The 15973-nt window shown below is 42.2% G+C and overlaps 1 protein-coding gene across 2 annotated transcripts in view; it reads right to left on the bottom strand.

Moving 5' to 3' along the window:
* Positions 1-792: 792 nt before the first annotated feature.
* The window catches only part of TMEM163 (transmembrane protein 163), an 87904-nt gene continuing 72723 nt past the window's right edge, over positions 793-15973 (bottom strand). For both annotated transcript variants that reach the window (XM_040070157.2, XM_040070158.2), the window contains 3 exons: positions 6681-6792; positions 3300-3441; positions 793-1947 (listed from right to left, as the gene is read on the bottom strand). In XM_040070157.2, the coding sequence (XP_039926091.1) occupies positions 1887-1947; positions 3300-3441; positions 6681-6792 (315 nt within the window). In that variant the 3' untranslated portion in view covers positions 793-1886. The remainder of the gene's footprint in view (positions 1948-3299; positions 3442-6680; positions 6793-15973) is intronic.

Raw genomic sequence — 15973 nt, 5'->3', positions numbered from 1 at the left:
CAGCTCCCTTCACAGAACTGGTGTGAGAGAAGAAACCTAATGGGAAAAGCAAAAGTGTAACACATTAAGGTCTTGTGCAGGAAGACAGGGTTTTGGGGTGGCATTTGCTACTTTAAAATCCACCTGTGCTGAGTACAGTGAGCACTCCTATGCTTTCCAGTCCTTCTGGAGTCCTTGCTGAATGCTCCTCTGAAGTAGCTCCTTTGTCACCTTACAGCTGAGTGACATCATCCTGTGACAGCCAGGCACAAGCAGCATCAGCACTGACAGCACCACTTTGCATACAAACACTTACACAAACTTAATTGATCCAAAATATGTGAAAACAAACGACAGCAGCAGGGCAAATTTCATTTTGCCACAAGGAACGCTGTATCAAGGCATGTTCCCTTTCCAATACTGCCACTCTCATGTGGGTACTGTCAGGTCAGGGAAACCACTGGAGGGTCTCTTCCAACACATATCGGGGAGTTGGATTTTACTAAAGGTCCTTAAGGACCTGGTCAAGTCCCAGATGATGGGAAATACAGTTTGAACATCACTCCTGTGAAAAAACCAGTGTGTCCACTGCATCCTTCACTGATCAGTCTAATTGTACATCTGCTCTCATACCTGTAGCCTGTTGTTATGTACTAGAAATGGGTATTTCTAGCTGCTCACCTACTTACCGTGGGCTTATTTCAAACTCTACAGTGCTCTGTTCTGTTTTTTATTCACCTGTGATAAACAGAAGCAACAATACTGATCCTCTGTTGTGAAAACCTGGAATACATAAAATAAAGAGAAAATGGCTATAGCCAGAGAATCCAGTTTAATAGGCTGCTATACAGGAAGACTTTGTTCTATGATACATTCTGGAAATAGTTTTCAAATGTTACTTACAGATACCGTATAAAATAGATACCAGTTTTATTGATCATACATCAAGATCCTTTGATCATTTAACCTGCCATTGAGTAATATATAAGATGTGTGGTGGAAAGTGAGCAACACTTTACAGGACAATCTAAATCTAATGAATAGATCTGTATCTCACCACGAGATTGAGCCACTGCTGTGCCGTTGTCAGACTACAGAGCAACCACAACGTCACACACGCTGCAACAGCTGCGTATGGTAAAACAGGAGATGAAAACCCCATTCCTCGAGCAGCTCCTCTTCCCTGCACGACTTTTTTTGGCTTTGGTCTGTACAGTAACACTGTGTGTGCTTGTTTGGTCCATGCAAAGCTATGAACAGTGTCTCATTAAGAAAAAATAGAATTTAAATTGAAGAGGTATCGTTTCGGTTAGTTTGGGGTTAAAAATGCAGTTTCTCTCTGATCACAGAAAGCGCTGTACCCGCTCTTTCTGGGTGTCTATTTCAACAAGAGGGTGGAAGTAGCTACTTAAGTGTTTTAAGCAACACAGCTCTTGGTGTCCAGACTCTGTGTAAGATACTCTTAGTCGAAGAGGTTAGCAAGGATTGTACTCCTGTTACAGCACGTGTTTGGGAAAATACAGTCCGGGGGAAAATAATAAATCCAAAACTCAAATCTGAAACTGGCACTTCATTACCCACAGGCTTACCACACCATTGAGAACACTTTCACTCTGGAATATACAACATGGCAGCTGGGTTCAGACTGCAAACTGCATGTTTTCTATTGTCACAGGAATCAATAGCATACTGGAAATAAATAAGAAAGGAAAAAAAAGAAAAACCGTAACGCTGCTGTTTGGCTGAAATCGCAAGCAGTGTGCACAATATGCCAGATTTACAGAGAGATTTCCCATTCAAACAAACTTCAGCAGAAACAGACCACGGGGAAACAAACTGCATGTTCAGGAGAATACCATTGGCACCACTTGCCCAGACGCAGGAGGCTGTGGTTTTACAGTCCTTGTTCACTCGAACATCTCGTAGTGGCGCGTTTGCCTCACCCTGGGCACCATGTCGATGAGCAGCCTGCAGGGAGAGCACAAAGGATCATGCACAGGCACGGGACAGCCCCAGAAATGAACATGTTATGCTTTTGCCTTCCTTTTTTCCTTGCCAAGGTCGGGATTAACGCAGGGGAAATGTACGTTTTGAGTTTGGACTTGGATATTTATTATTTTATATTTATCTATTTACAGATTCAGGAGCTGTGAGCTCTAACGAGCAAGTTAGAGAAATGAGGTGAAATGGAGATGTTCTCTATCTCTGCCAGGTCTTTTCATGGACAACCTATCCAGTTATGAAATGCCACCTAAATTATTTTTATTTTAAACCCAATAACTAACTACTTGAAGTCTGCAATGTGGACTCCATCAACCAATTACAGAAAGCCACCTAAACCCACGAAGAAGAAGGAAGAAGAAGGTGAAGGACTCAGAAAATGCCCAAAGCATAACTCACATGTATTACTATATATTAAAATCCCCAAATCCAAGTTTCCAGAATTCCAACATAAATATGGAAATATTCATGAATAAAAAAGAGCTCAGGTGGCCTAACAGACTTTACAGTTTTCCAGAACTGTTAGGTTTACAGTGGAAATTGTGATTACACCAACCTACTTAAGAGCAGTGCTCCCCATTAAAATGTTAATTGAATTTTCCAAGTTGAAAAAAAAACCAACCAAACCCACAGAGCTTCCAGCTGAGGGCTGACTGCAGCCTGGCCAAGGGCTGCTTCTCAACGGGCATAATTCCAACTAAGATGCTCCATCTCCCACTTTCTCTTAGGGCAGATAAGCCATGAGGGATAAAGTGCAAAATTCGGGTTGGATTCCATGCAGAAAAGGAAGTTGCCAAAATGAAGTGCATGGCAGGGCTTCATTTGATTTTTTCATTCTGTTTCCGGTGTGAATCAAGACAGAAATCTTAAAATTCAAGAGAAACAGCATCTGAAATATGAGCAGGAACCTTCAGTTCAGAAATTGCCAAAGGTAGGGCTGGGATAGAAATCAACAGCAAGATCCTTCTTTAAACTTGGGCACCTTTCCTTCAATCCAGACTTCCTTTGGCAAAGCAGCGCTCAGAAATGTGCCATAAATGCAAGGAGGACTGATTTTATCTATCATTTGTGGTTATTTTTCAGATATTGTATTTCAGGTATAAAATAATCTAAAATGATTCCGATTTCCTTTTACATCCTGGTTGCTTTCCGGCTGATGTGGGGGACACAGCCTTTTATAACCCTTTCCACACACCCTGCTCCAGTATTTGCTGCTAGTCTAATAAATTCCAGGGATTGATTTCACTGGAATTACCTAAACTCTTAAAGGCTCCTACCTCTCAGAGCCAGCCCATCTGCCTGCCCCAGGAGGTACTCACTTGATTCCATAGGCAGATATTGTGAGTCCAATCAGCACTCCTATACTGCCATCCAGGTACCAGACAGAAGAATTGTGTTTGAACACTTCTGCACTGAGAAGGATGGAAAATCCCATTATTCCACCTACAAGAGAGTTGAAACCTAGAAGGGGGGAAAAAATAATTAAAGGACAAACGGTAGGAACTCATGGAAAGGAAAATGGTTTGCACTGTAACCTGACAAAGACTCACCCTTGGAGTTTTTATCCCATTCCATATATTCATTTACATGTTTGGCACTACTGCTTAGAGCTGTAAACATTGCTGAAGACATACAGGATAATTCTAGTAATGTTTTCCATTTATACTTTAGATATATCATCTTATCTACTATTTACAATTTTAATGAACATCCTTTTAGATTCTTTTTTTTTTTTTTTCCAACCCTTTCTCTTTTTCTCCAAGACTGTCCCTTCAAAATTCTCACAGAGCTTTTGGAAAAATTAATGCCCTTTTTCATTCAACTCCTGATTGATTAATTATTGATTTGGGGGTTTTTAAGTCATTCCTCATGTTCTGCTTTTTAACTCCAAATTCCCTTTTTCTTATTTTTTCCACAATAACCTAAAAGATACCCCTGTTGTTCTACACAAAAGAAGGCACTGCACTGAGAATACATTAATTTGGTAGATCCATACACTATTTAGCCTAGATAACAAATGAAATATCAAACTTGAAATATTCTATGTGGCTTGGTGAGTCAGCTCTAGCCAGCTGCTGTTCACAGGACTTAGCCAGGTTTTTGCAATTCCCCAGGACTGCCAACAATGACACACCTGACACTTGTTCCTGTCTCCTTTGATCCACACCTTTCAGTCTTTATTTATTCATTTATACTGCTAACACGTGTTGAAGTTGTCTATTGTGTCAATAGATATAAAGAATACATTGTATAAATCAATAATCAGAAATTTAAACCAGTGCTACTTCCCCTGCTCCAGCTTAATTCAGAACCCATCAGCACGATATGCAAAAGAATGAAACATTTTTGTGCCATTATTGGCTGATGGTTGCAAATGATTTAAGAGGTTCTTGCAAAGGGAATTGTTTTCCTTTCCTGAGTCTCATTCAGCCAAACCTTTCTGTGCTGACGTGGCAGGAAATCATGTAATGGCTGCAGATATGAATGCAGACACAGTTCTAAGTGTAAGGCCAGCACAGGAAAAAACAGGTGGCTAAAAACCTACAGGAAAGTCAGCTGACATCACTGACTGTCACAGAGTTGTCCTCTGAGATGTCACAAAATTCAAGGCAGGAAATGGCTATTTTTATTATCCAAAAGGCCAAGAGGTTTTGCTATGAACAAACTGCACAAATGACACATGAATCCCCATTAGGAATCATACATCTAGGCTTTAAGGAGGTATTGCCGTTAAGCCCTAGTCTAAAACAAATTTAGTCTAAAAAATAATTGTTAATAGAGGTTGACATGCATAAAAGGGAATTTGCTGTTCTGAAAATAAACCTATCTTTTAGGAAGAAAAATTTGTGCTCCTTTTACTCAAAACAGTTTGTTGGTCTGGAGCCAAGGATCACAGGAGGTAAATTAGCAGGAAACAGAAAACACTAAAAAAAGACATGCAAGGGACTGCTAAATCTGCCTCAGCTGCTGAATCACATTGTCTCTTCCTGATCATTAATAAATCAAGTACACACATAAATAGATCTTGTGAAAGCAGATATTTAACCACACGTGTTAAGATCAGCCTCCTACATTTTCTAAAGTAGTTCTAAAGGGGAGAAGAGAGATAAAAACCAGGCTGAGGTAATTGTATACTTTTTTCCCCTAATTTTTTTAATCAAAGAATGAGCATTCTCCAGCTCAGTAGCAGTATCATTAGCATGAGGATGTAATTATGGGGAGAGAGATTTCTCTGTCATACAGGAGAACAATTCAGAGCTGGAGTTATTTAGGAAATTTCAGTTAATATTTTGGCTGAATGAACTGCTCTGTTTCAAAATTAAGCTGCATTTTTTTAAAGGGAGGGTTCATCATTTGCCTGCCTGAAATGGTCAAGGTGTCCCACTTCCACCCTGGCAGTGAAGGAAGCCAGAACTCACTGGGCTGCAGCTCCCAGCATCCTTTCCAGAATCCTTTTCGCAGGTTGGAGATATTTTTGTTTTAAAATGTCTGGAGTGGCAGAGCCCGTTGGAAAGAGCAAGATCTCTGAGAGAATCCCAAATGCAGGGAGGCAGTAGCTTAGTTGTAACCCCCTCACTGCTATTCTGATGCCTTTTTTGCTTCTTTCACATTTAAAAAATAAACACTCATGAAGAGTTTATGTATGTGGGATGATAGAGATACTCATAATATGTGTTATCACACATCATCAAGAAAAAATATAACTACGTTTAATTTGCTTAAAATAAAGCAAATTTTATGTATCTCTAGAGTAAGCTGAGAATTGAATTTCCTTAAAGTGAAATCCTTAGTAAAGAGTAAAATAATTTAGATACCACGACCCATGAATCATGAACACCCTAAAGTATCTGTTTACAGAGTATTTCAAACAGCCCTGGCAGATAAAAACTGGGAGAGATTTGTAGGGGGCTGTGAAACTTCTGCCCTCACTGTGGCCTCACCCCTTTGAAGGGCAGATCCCTGGGATTCCTGAGGATTCAGAAGCTCGAGCCCTGACAGTGAGAGCAATATCTGGAGCTACTTTTAAAGCAGGATTTCAAACCTCCCTTCCAAACCAGAAGCAGCCAGGTGCTGCCCGCCTGTGCCGAGGCAGTGGTGGCAGTGAGGTGTCCCCAGGGTGCAGAGGAGGAGATCCACCCTGTGCCAAAGGCCGGCAGGGCCAGAGGAGGGCAGGGGTTTGTTTCACACCTGCCAGGCTCCAGCAGCTCTGCTGAGCGGCAGGGAAAGCCCTGTGGTGACAAATGACACCAAAGGGGGTGCCTGTGATGGTGGTGATGATCCCTGCTGGAGGCAGGCGGGGTTTCTGCAGCAGACTTTGCTTCATTTAAACGTTCAGGATTTTACCAGGCACAGGCGGTGAGGATGGAGGCGATTTAACCAAAGCTTTCTAAACTGGTCTCATATCCCCCTGCTGCAGCCCAGCCTCTGGCTAACGCACCTCTAACCCTTTTCTGCTCTGCCTCTAACTCTTTATTTTTGCTTACTATCCACACATTCCCTGCATGGCTTCCTCCAAACGTTCCCATTTCAGCCGAGCTATCAGTGCTGGAGGCCAGTGGTACCACAGACTGTTCTAGGGCTTGGGTTTGGGTTTTTTCCCATTTCTCAGTGGCTGCCTTATCTCACTGCTCTTTCACAGCTGTCATCGTGCTGGGGTCCCTCAGAGTCGATAAAAGCAGCAGGACCAATGTGACACTCACCATCGGTTATCAGTGCTCTGCTTGTAAGGACCTTTCCCAGCATAAATTTGATTACTGCCAAGACAGTGCAAAGGATTCCACTTAGAACAGAGACGCTGTACAGAAAATCATCCTGGGGGAAGGAAAAAAAAAAAAGGAAAAAGAGATGTCAGACATTAGTACGTCTTCTGGTCATGTCCCACCTATTAAATGACAAACCGTGCTAATTACTGTGCAATTATTTGTGCTACTGAGAAACACAACCTGAGATCAAGATTTCCTACCTTATGACCTCCACAACAGCTGGTGCTAATTTTGCTTGTACTGTCACCTGCAATTGCTTTTGCAGCCATAACTGCTGACAGTAACTATCAACAAATTGTGAATTGACCCAGTCTCCCCAGAGTCAGGAGTTATATTTACCTGTGGGGCTGAATGCAGACTGCCAGGCCATCCAATGCCTAATGCCAGCTCTAATGAAGTCCCCACAGGCAGCAGGAAGGCTTGAAAATAGAATCCCGCTTACCAGACCAATATTGATTCCTAGTGTAAGAAATTACCATTTAATTTTGTTTCTGATTCTGGGCTTGCTTCGGTTTTGTCTCATTTCCTTTTTCAAAAGTCTAGTTCAAGCTACATCCGTAAAACTTCTGATGCTGATGTGCAAAGAAAGGTTTAGCTCTTTCATAGAAAACAGATTTTTTCAGGGACTTCCATTTCCCAGAAAGGTTCCCATTGCTTAATCTGCAGGTGAAACGTGGGCTCCCCAGGCTCCCCCAGGAGAGAGCTGTGTGTCAGTGCAGGGCAAAGCAGGGTAAGTTATTATTTATTGGTTAACACTCATTCTCTAAAGGTCATCAGGAGCCCCCCACCCCTTCCTGCTGACTGCTTTGTGTTTGGTGGGGCTGGGAGGACAGGAGGACACTCCTGGGTGCTCCTGTGCTGCAATAAATTCCTAAAGGGAGCCTTGTGCCTTCTTCCCCCCGAGGTACCTCAGCCCACAGGCTGCAGAAAAACCCAAGGCTCTCAGCCTGCCTGCACCTAACCACAGAGCTTTGAGTTAGATTCGGTTATTACTCTTGATAGAAGCTCTAATTTAAGCTGTTGCAACACCAGTACAAATAAAGGAAACAGCAAGAATTCTTTTTAAATTTGTATCTGCAGGTCTAAGTGGGCCAGTGCCACTGGGACCCTTCTCCTGATTAAAACATTCCAGCAAAAGTCCCCTCGGTACCAAACACTGTCCTGATGATTCATCACCAGCTCCATCCATTTTCATTATTTTAGCAGCAATTTGAAACCCAAAGAAATCGAAAAAATGCTTTTGAAAGCTGCTTAGGAAGATACTGGGAATTAGATTACTGGTACAATGTTCTCATATCCCTAAATAAATCATTCATTATTTTTATACAATTTTGTACGTCGTATAATTTTGAAAGTCTACCTCTACTCACTCTCAATCATGAGCTCGTTCTCTCCAGACCTGGCACAATATTAGCAATATTAAGACAAAACACACCGAGGGAAAGGGAGTAAAATAGAAGCAATGAGAACACAGAACCCAAGTACGGGGTAAAGGTAGGAAAAAAACCTTCATAAAGCTATTTTAACTGAACAACTGGGAAATATCCAAGCAATTTCCGAGTGCTAGGGAAGGACTAAGGAAAAGTAGCAGTATTTGGTTGCTGTCAGTCCAACAAGGAAAGCTGGGAGCCCTCAGAAGGTCTGAAATTACAACAAAGCTTCAAAAGTCTAGACAAGCATGGCAAAAAACACTCAAAATTTGAGATCCTTGTCAAAACTGTGCCTCTAATTTTGAGGCATCTTACCCAAAAATGTGTATTTTCAGTCCGCATTTTGATAGCCTAACAAGTTCTGATTGGTTAATCTAACCTAATTTCATCTAATATTTTACCAAATGTTTAATACACAGCATAAGGCTTCAGAATAATCTGAAGTAGAATGCTGTGCTCCACCACCACTTCTCTCGTGTCCCACTTTGCTACTGGCAGTTGTGTCACTGTCAGCTTTAGGAAGACAAAATGCAGCTTTTCTACACCTGTAAAATCCTTATGGAAGCACTGGAAAACCATTACAAATCGACATGGTTTGGGAAAAAATAATCTATGGATCAAAATACAAGATATTTTGAAAATTATTTGTAGAGATGGTCAAAATTCCAGTTATTGATTCAGAATCCTGAAAATGCTATGCCTTATTCCCTGTGCTTTCACATCAGGTTTCATCTTCTTCATGGCACTTTATTTAGAGCTTTTTCTTTGGTTTTAACTTTATTTAGAGCTTTTTCTTTGGTTTTATTTCTTGTCATGACGTGCCACAAATTTTTGGGGTGAATTCAGGGTTTTTCCTGCACAAGTCACTAAAATCACAGTATGTGGAAATGCATCTTGCTACTTGTTCCGCTATACACTCACAATCAACATGAGCCTAGCTACTCTGCTGGGACCCAAGAATGACATAAATGTGAATTTATCATTTCTCAATGAAGTCATGAATTGCTGAACAGGCTTTTTATAAAGGATACATATTCAGGATCTAGAAATCGTTGCTAAGTTTGCCGGTTTTGTTTGTTTTTTTCACCGAATCACACACGACCAGCTCATTTTTTTTGCCGGTACTAATCCAACAACCCCCGATAAAGCAGAAGAGCCTACAAATAAAGTTCCTTTGTTACCACTGTGGACGCAAGAAAGAGAAGAACATTTTCAAAACCCTGCTGTGAATGCAGATTATTTAGGCTGTGCCGAGCAGGTTTTCGGGAGGTTTTTTCTCCAAATTCCCGGCTTTGTCCCCAAACAACGCCCAGACTCAGCGGCTCCCGCTGTGCGCAGCTCCTCGCAGGAGCCGCCGGGAGGCGGCAGATCCCGCACGAACCAAAGCCGAGAGGGAAAAAATCCTTTAAACTCTCTTTTCCCAGTATTTCTCTGTGCTTCCTGGGTGTGCGGGCACGCCAGGGCTGGAAGAAGAAGAGTGAGGCTATTTGTTGCCACCAAGAAGGTTTTGGGGGTGTCACAGATCAGCCCCAAGCGGCGATGCCCAGCAGCGGGGACTGTATCCCGAGCAGGTGAGGATGGAAGAGAAGAGAAACAGCTCGGAACATTGCCTCGGCGCTGTGTTTGCTGCCAAGGAGCTGGAATTGGTTCAGAATTCCGTGAATTAGCCGAGGGAGGGATGCCGTGGGCCAAGTCTCAGGCCCTGGGACACGCGAGTGCCAAAGGCTGCAGCGCTGCGGGCTCCGGAGGGTTAAAGGCGTCACCCCGCGGCTGTGAAAGGACTCCCATGAAACGAACCCATCCTTTGGAGAGCCGGAGGAAAGCAAAGCAAAGCCGGAATGGAGACCTAAAGGAATAAACTAAGGCGGGCCATCTGGCAGCATGTCCCTGCGGATGCCCCCTGCCTCCCCATCTGACAGGCATTGGGAGCACGGGGCACATCCAGCCAGCATCGCCCGACGAGCCCTCGGTGCTGTTTTAATTAAAGCAGCAGCAAATTGTGGGAGATGAGAAAAATTTAAATTCTGATCATTTCCATACGATAAAGGCAAGCCGGTGTGGTAAATAAAGGTTTTTCATTTCTTTGCGTCGTGTTCCCTCAGTGCTACTACACTTTATGTGAGGCCTTAATTAAAGGACACCTATATCTGATTAGATGGCTTCATGTATGGACCAGCACTGCACATAAAGCAAGGTGCCCATCCTGAGCTGCCTTCTCACCACACAGCACTTTAATAGCTACAGTGTCCTTACTTAATATTTATTTTATGCCAGGTTTTATACTGTGGTTTTATGCTTTCTTTCCCAGAAGAAAGCTTTCCTAGGAATAAAATCTTTTCTTCTTTTACCATTCCTAAGAAAGGAATAATAGAAGTCAGCAGGCAGCTTCCCTCCACTTTATCCGAATGCATTGTCCCCAGCTGTGCAGCTGAGAAGAGGGGCTGCAAAACTGTCACAACAGTTCTGTCCCTGCTTTCAAGGATTTCACCAAAAGCAGCTGTAATATCATGGCTTAAGAAGTTTGTTGGGTTTTATGTTGCAACTTTGATCTCTTCCTGAATCTATCTTAGGAAGTAAAAAAAAATTTTAAATCTCACAACGGATTCTTCAGTGCTTGGCTTATTAGGTAGAAATATTTCAACCCAATTCTCAGCCTAGTAACTAAGTTACAACTGATTTGTGTTCCTAATCTTTCCCTAGAATGCATATTGCTAATTCTGACCCTAAACTTTGCCTTGATTTCATAGATTATTTCTACCAGCTCCTCTCTGCCCACTCTCCTTTAATTACAGTCCTTCCACCTCTGAGATGTAAAAATGTTCTCATTTCACCTGCTCTGTACAGTGGGCAGTCAAAAGATATTCACTGCTATGGGAGGAAGCTCCATCCTACCTTGGTCACTCATTCTACTGCAATCCCAGCACAAGCTCCTTCTCCCACCCCAGCAGCTGCAGGCTTCCTTCCTCTCCTCTGCCCTCTCCTCTGTGAACCAGCCAAAAGCCCCTCCCCGCTCCTGCAGGAGCTGGGAATTACTGGTGCTGCCTTTTTCATGCCATTTTTTCCCTTTCCAGCGAACCTGGCGTCTCACAGTGTTTTGCCTCTCCTCTGCTGAGCCTGGCTGCTCTTGGCTGAGGTAGGGATGTGTTTCTGGAATGCTACAGATGGTGTTGGCAGGAGCGAAGTCATGGCTGGCCCAAACGGAGCTGAGTTTGTGTTGTTAAATATTAATTTTGCCCATCTCTGCAACTCACCATCTGTCCCCTGGATCCCAGCAATGACCCTTCTCCAGTCCAGGTGATTGGTGACCTCCCAGCACCTGCTGGGTTCTGCTCCCACCCTGCTCCCAGCCCTACCTTCACACGCTTCCCACAGCCTCCCGCTCCTCCAGCAGCTGCCAGCTCATCTGGGCACACTGGGATCACTAAAAGCCCCTCTGCAGAGCATGTCACTCAGTCAAAAAGGACTCCCTCTTCCTCTCCTGAAGGATTGTGTTACTATAGAGAGAGCAACAGAGATGTTTCTAATACAAACATTTTAAAAAACCCACAAAAAGTCCAAATCTCTGTCACGCTTTCTCCCAAGGAATAAATAGTTTATGTAATCAGTCTAAAGGGAGCTCCTGGGAAGCCAGAGGGTCTCTCTGACTAGCAAACTTCAAAAGGGACGAGTTCTCATTGCACTTCGCTGTCAGAAAACAAACCAACAGCCCAGTCTCTGACTCAAGCAGGAGACAGTCTCTTCACATGGAGATACAAAGATCTATTTTAGTACCAAAAAGAAAAAAAAAAAAAGTCTTATGAATGTTTAAACTTGTCTTTGGTGTGACAGAGCAATTCCACAGCACAGAATGCTTTTTCAAGCAACAGATAACAAAGACAGGGTGTGCTGAATGCCATGGCAAGGCACAGGGGCCAGGAACCCAGGGACTGGGGGCTGCAGAGAACTCTCTTAGGTGACCTTAGGACTCCTGCAAAGGGTCTACTTAACTAATAAATCAGTCAGGCTTCCCGTTCTCCCAGAATTCATCCCCATTAACACCAAAGTTACGGAACATAAATTAAAATTGGATTTGTCCACCCTCAGAAGAGCGAGACTGATTTTCCCGATGAGCAGGGAGCCGAGAGCAGCAATGCATTCCACATCACCCACCAAGGGGGGAGCAGCCAACAGCTTTTCTTTCTCATCACCATGTGGTAAAATCTGGAAATGAGGCTTTCCACCTGAGCAAGGAACAATGTGTAGCTGATCCATTTGCCCTAACCCTGGCTTACTCTTCCATTCAAAGATCCACAACATTCTCAACAACCTGCAAGAGGCACATGTATTTTGGGCCAAACTCCAAGCCATACATAGAAATAACAATTATAAAGCAGGATTCTAATGTATAATTTATGTATATGACACTTTGATTTGAAATGGCAAGCAATAAATTATATATGAGGTTTAGAAATATATAGGGAAACGTGTATAGGGACATATGTGTGTATAATCATAAGTGTTATTTGTTATGCTGCTACCAGCCCGTAATTCAGCTGCTGACATTGCTGAATATGTTTATGATGTATTTATTTTAAACTGTTAAACCAATAAACCAATTAGAACCCACAAAGCTGCGCTGTGCCACCCCCTACCCTCCTTTTCCAGCTATAATCAATAACATAAGAGAGAATAACATATGGCTCAATTTTTCATTTGTAAAAGCATTGGAGGCACCGTGTGAGATGGGCTGCACGTCCTTCACACACAAACTGATCACACCTTTCCTTCTTTGTTCTGCAGGAAATGTCACAAATACGGCATGATGCTTGCTTACTCCTGCAAAAAAAAGTGTCCTTTGCCATAGTAATGAGGACAAACGCCAGACTGCATTGACATTACACGTGTTATACGATTACCCAGGGAAATGCAAGCAGAAACCGAATAGTAAATGGATATTGATTTACAACCCCAGGTGAAATTAAAACAGTCTTGCTCAGCGTGGTTGGGTTGGGATTTTTTGAGCCTTCTTTAAGGAACAAGAAAAGGTCTGCAAACGCCTCGTGGCGACGGTCAAAATAAAGCACATCATTCACTTCTAAATTATATTTGTACGACCCAAGAATATCTAGTATAATTGACGGGATGAAGGTAAAGGGGCAAATGATGAAGGGGTTTTTATCACAGAGATGGCAAGCACTAACAGCAGCAAAAGCAAACACAAAACAATGCTCAGAACCTACACTCAAGGATTTTTCGATTCCTTTCTCGATATATTAATAAAATGACAAAAATCACTAAAATTCACGCAAAAATCCAAGCATGATGTCATCAACAGTATGCAAAATCACTATTCCTTCTTATTTGTAGTGAAATGTGAGTGTACCTAATCCTCAGGGACTGCACTGGCTGTGGATATTGCTCTCTGAAACATCAATAAAGGAATGGTAATTCCTTCCCCTACTGGGAATTATCCTATTATGGCTAACACAGGTCGGAGAACAAATGCTGAAAGTAACAATAAGGGAAATATTCTGAATTTCATAGCTAGGGGAAAGGGAACCTCAGCAAATTACTTCTGAGCCCAAGAAGATTTTAGGTACAACACTCACCATTGTAGGAACAAAACCCAGCTTAAAGTACATGATCTGAGAAATATTCATTTAAATTAACCTGAAGGGTAAACAAAAATGAAGACCTTCTCTTCCAAATGTCAATTACTGATTAGCTTTTTAATTCAGGTATATTGAACAAAAGCTAAAAATTATCAGAAATTTTAATTCCAAACACTCCAGAAAGAAGAGCAGCTGGCCTGCTTCATCCAACATTTTCAGCAAGTGCTGGAACAAAGGAAAAAAAAAATAAAAGAGAGGGAGGGAGAACAAAAAGTGAACGATCTGGTTGGTGAAAAATATTTCCTTAGGGATCAATGATATGAAATTGAAATAAGAACTGCAGCATGTCATGAAGGAGACCCATACAGAATAAATATTCCCAGGTAAATAAAAAATTCCCAGCTATATAAAAAACAGGACAAAACCACAGAAAGAACTGGGATTTGCAGCTGTAACATTCCCACACGTTAATGGCACATTTCTCTCTCCCGTATGAAACTTGTTCTCTTTGGGTTTTGTAATCTTTCCATGTATTTTTTTGTGTTTGGTAGGGTCATTGAAAGATCCTGGGAAGGGCTGGGGGCAGGGTTGGGCTCTGGACAGCTCCTGTACAGGAATCTTACCCAAAAACCGAAGCATTATAGAGATACAAGAGTAGGAGAGAAACAGCAAGATTTCCTTCCAAACCAACGTGCTCCAAGGCAAGTGGAAAATGCCATCACGCCTCGAAACTCTCAAAATGAGGAAGCTTTAATTAAGAACGTTTTCAGGCAAGTGAGAATGGAGGTCACAGCTCAATAAAGCGACTGGCGCGTACGTGTTGGCGCAGGCAGAAATTGTCTCTGCTCCCACACCCAAATTTGCCTCCAAAGGAAAATGAAGCATCTCTACAAATCCAAGGTGAGGTTACATGGCAGACAAATCCCCTCTGGAAGTGACATGAAAGCTCTATATTCTCCTCAGTTACCCCTCTCTCCAAGAATCAGAGACCCATCATACATTTTTTAATGCTCACAAAAAGTAATGTAAAAATCCTCAAAAATGTGGGAGAAAAAAAGGATCCATTCCTCTTCTCACTGCACATATTCAATACTGGCATTTTCCAGCCCTCTTGGACAAACAGATCCCTTCAGCTGCAATATTTCTCCTACACCTTCCTTAATGTCAACCCTGAAATTCATGACTCCATTAAATAATTAATTTCAAAGCACACGTCATTCTAGGGATCATTGTAGGAGAACACTGCTCTACATCACAAATACCAAAAACATTGGCACAAGGGATTGAGGTTTGAACACTGAGGATTGATACATATCCCAGTTACTTGAAAATGATTTTTTCCCCCCAGTTAAGAGATGTATAATTAATACAGATACGGAATTATATAGTAAGTGTATAATTAATTGTCTGGCCAACTCTCCTGACACAGAATATCATTTTTCAGGGCAGACTTCTTTTTAATTATAGTATAAATATAAAGTCCTGCGCAAAGGGAAAACCCCAAGTTTACCTAATAATGACAATTTCTGGATTTGCTGCTAACAGCAGGAAATGAAATCTACAGTTAAAGTTCTCTGAAAACAACAATTCAGTGCTAAACAGTAATTTGCATAAATTAACATGCTGCATAAAGCCCTGGTGACCCTTTATCCTTTGAATTCTGTGGGCTCTCCAGGCTTCCTTGGTTAAATCCTCCAAAGATGGAGATAAGATTAAAAAGAAAGACATGACAAAACTCACTGATGACCAGATTTGGGCCTTTTTGGCCAGTAGGGCCACGGTTGCTGTTGCACGTAGGAAACATACACTACCAAAGTCAAAATTCCAGACAAACGCTTATCATTAAACTCATCCAAGTTGTTTTAAACTAATTAATCCACCTAGTCATTCACATCCTACCTTACAGGCCATGCCAAGGTTAACCACAATCCTTAGCATATCAAGCTGAGGAACCAAAAGGAGAAATACAGTTTCTGTGCTTCCCAAGGTTTCCAGGCATTCAAAAGGATTACAGAATCACTGCCTGTGCTGAAAGCTTGCGTCGAGACATAACGCTACCTATTGTTTCTTTTTACTTGGGACACAGCAAGAGGTAAAACAATCAAGGAGCAGAAAAGGGAGGCAGAAGCAATAATAAGAAATACAGAAAGTCAGGAGCTCTAATTGTCCTCTGTCCTCTGCCAGTGCAGATCAGGAGCGCTGTCATTCA

This window comes from Hirundo rustica, chromosome 7 (genome assembly GCF_015227805.2).
Source record: "Hirundo rustica isolate bHirRus1 chromosome 7, bHirRus1.pri.v3, whole genome shotgun sequence".
In the NCBI taxonomy this organism is placed as follows: domain Eukaryota; kingdom Metazoa; phylum Chordata; class Aves; order Passeriformes; family Hirundinidae; genus Hirundo; species Hirundo rustica.
This window is presented reverse-complemented; position numbering and strand designations above follow the sequence as displayed.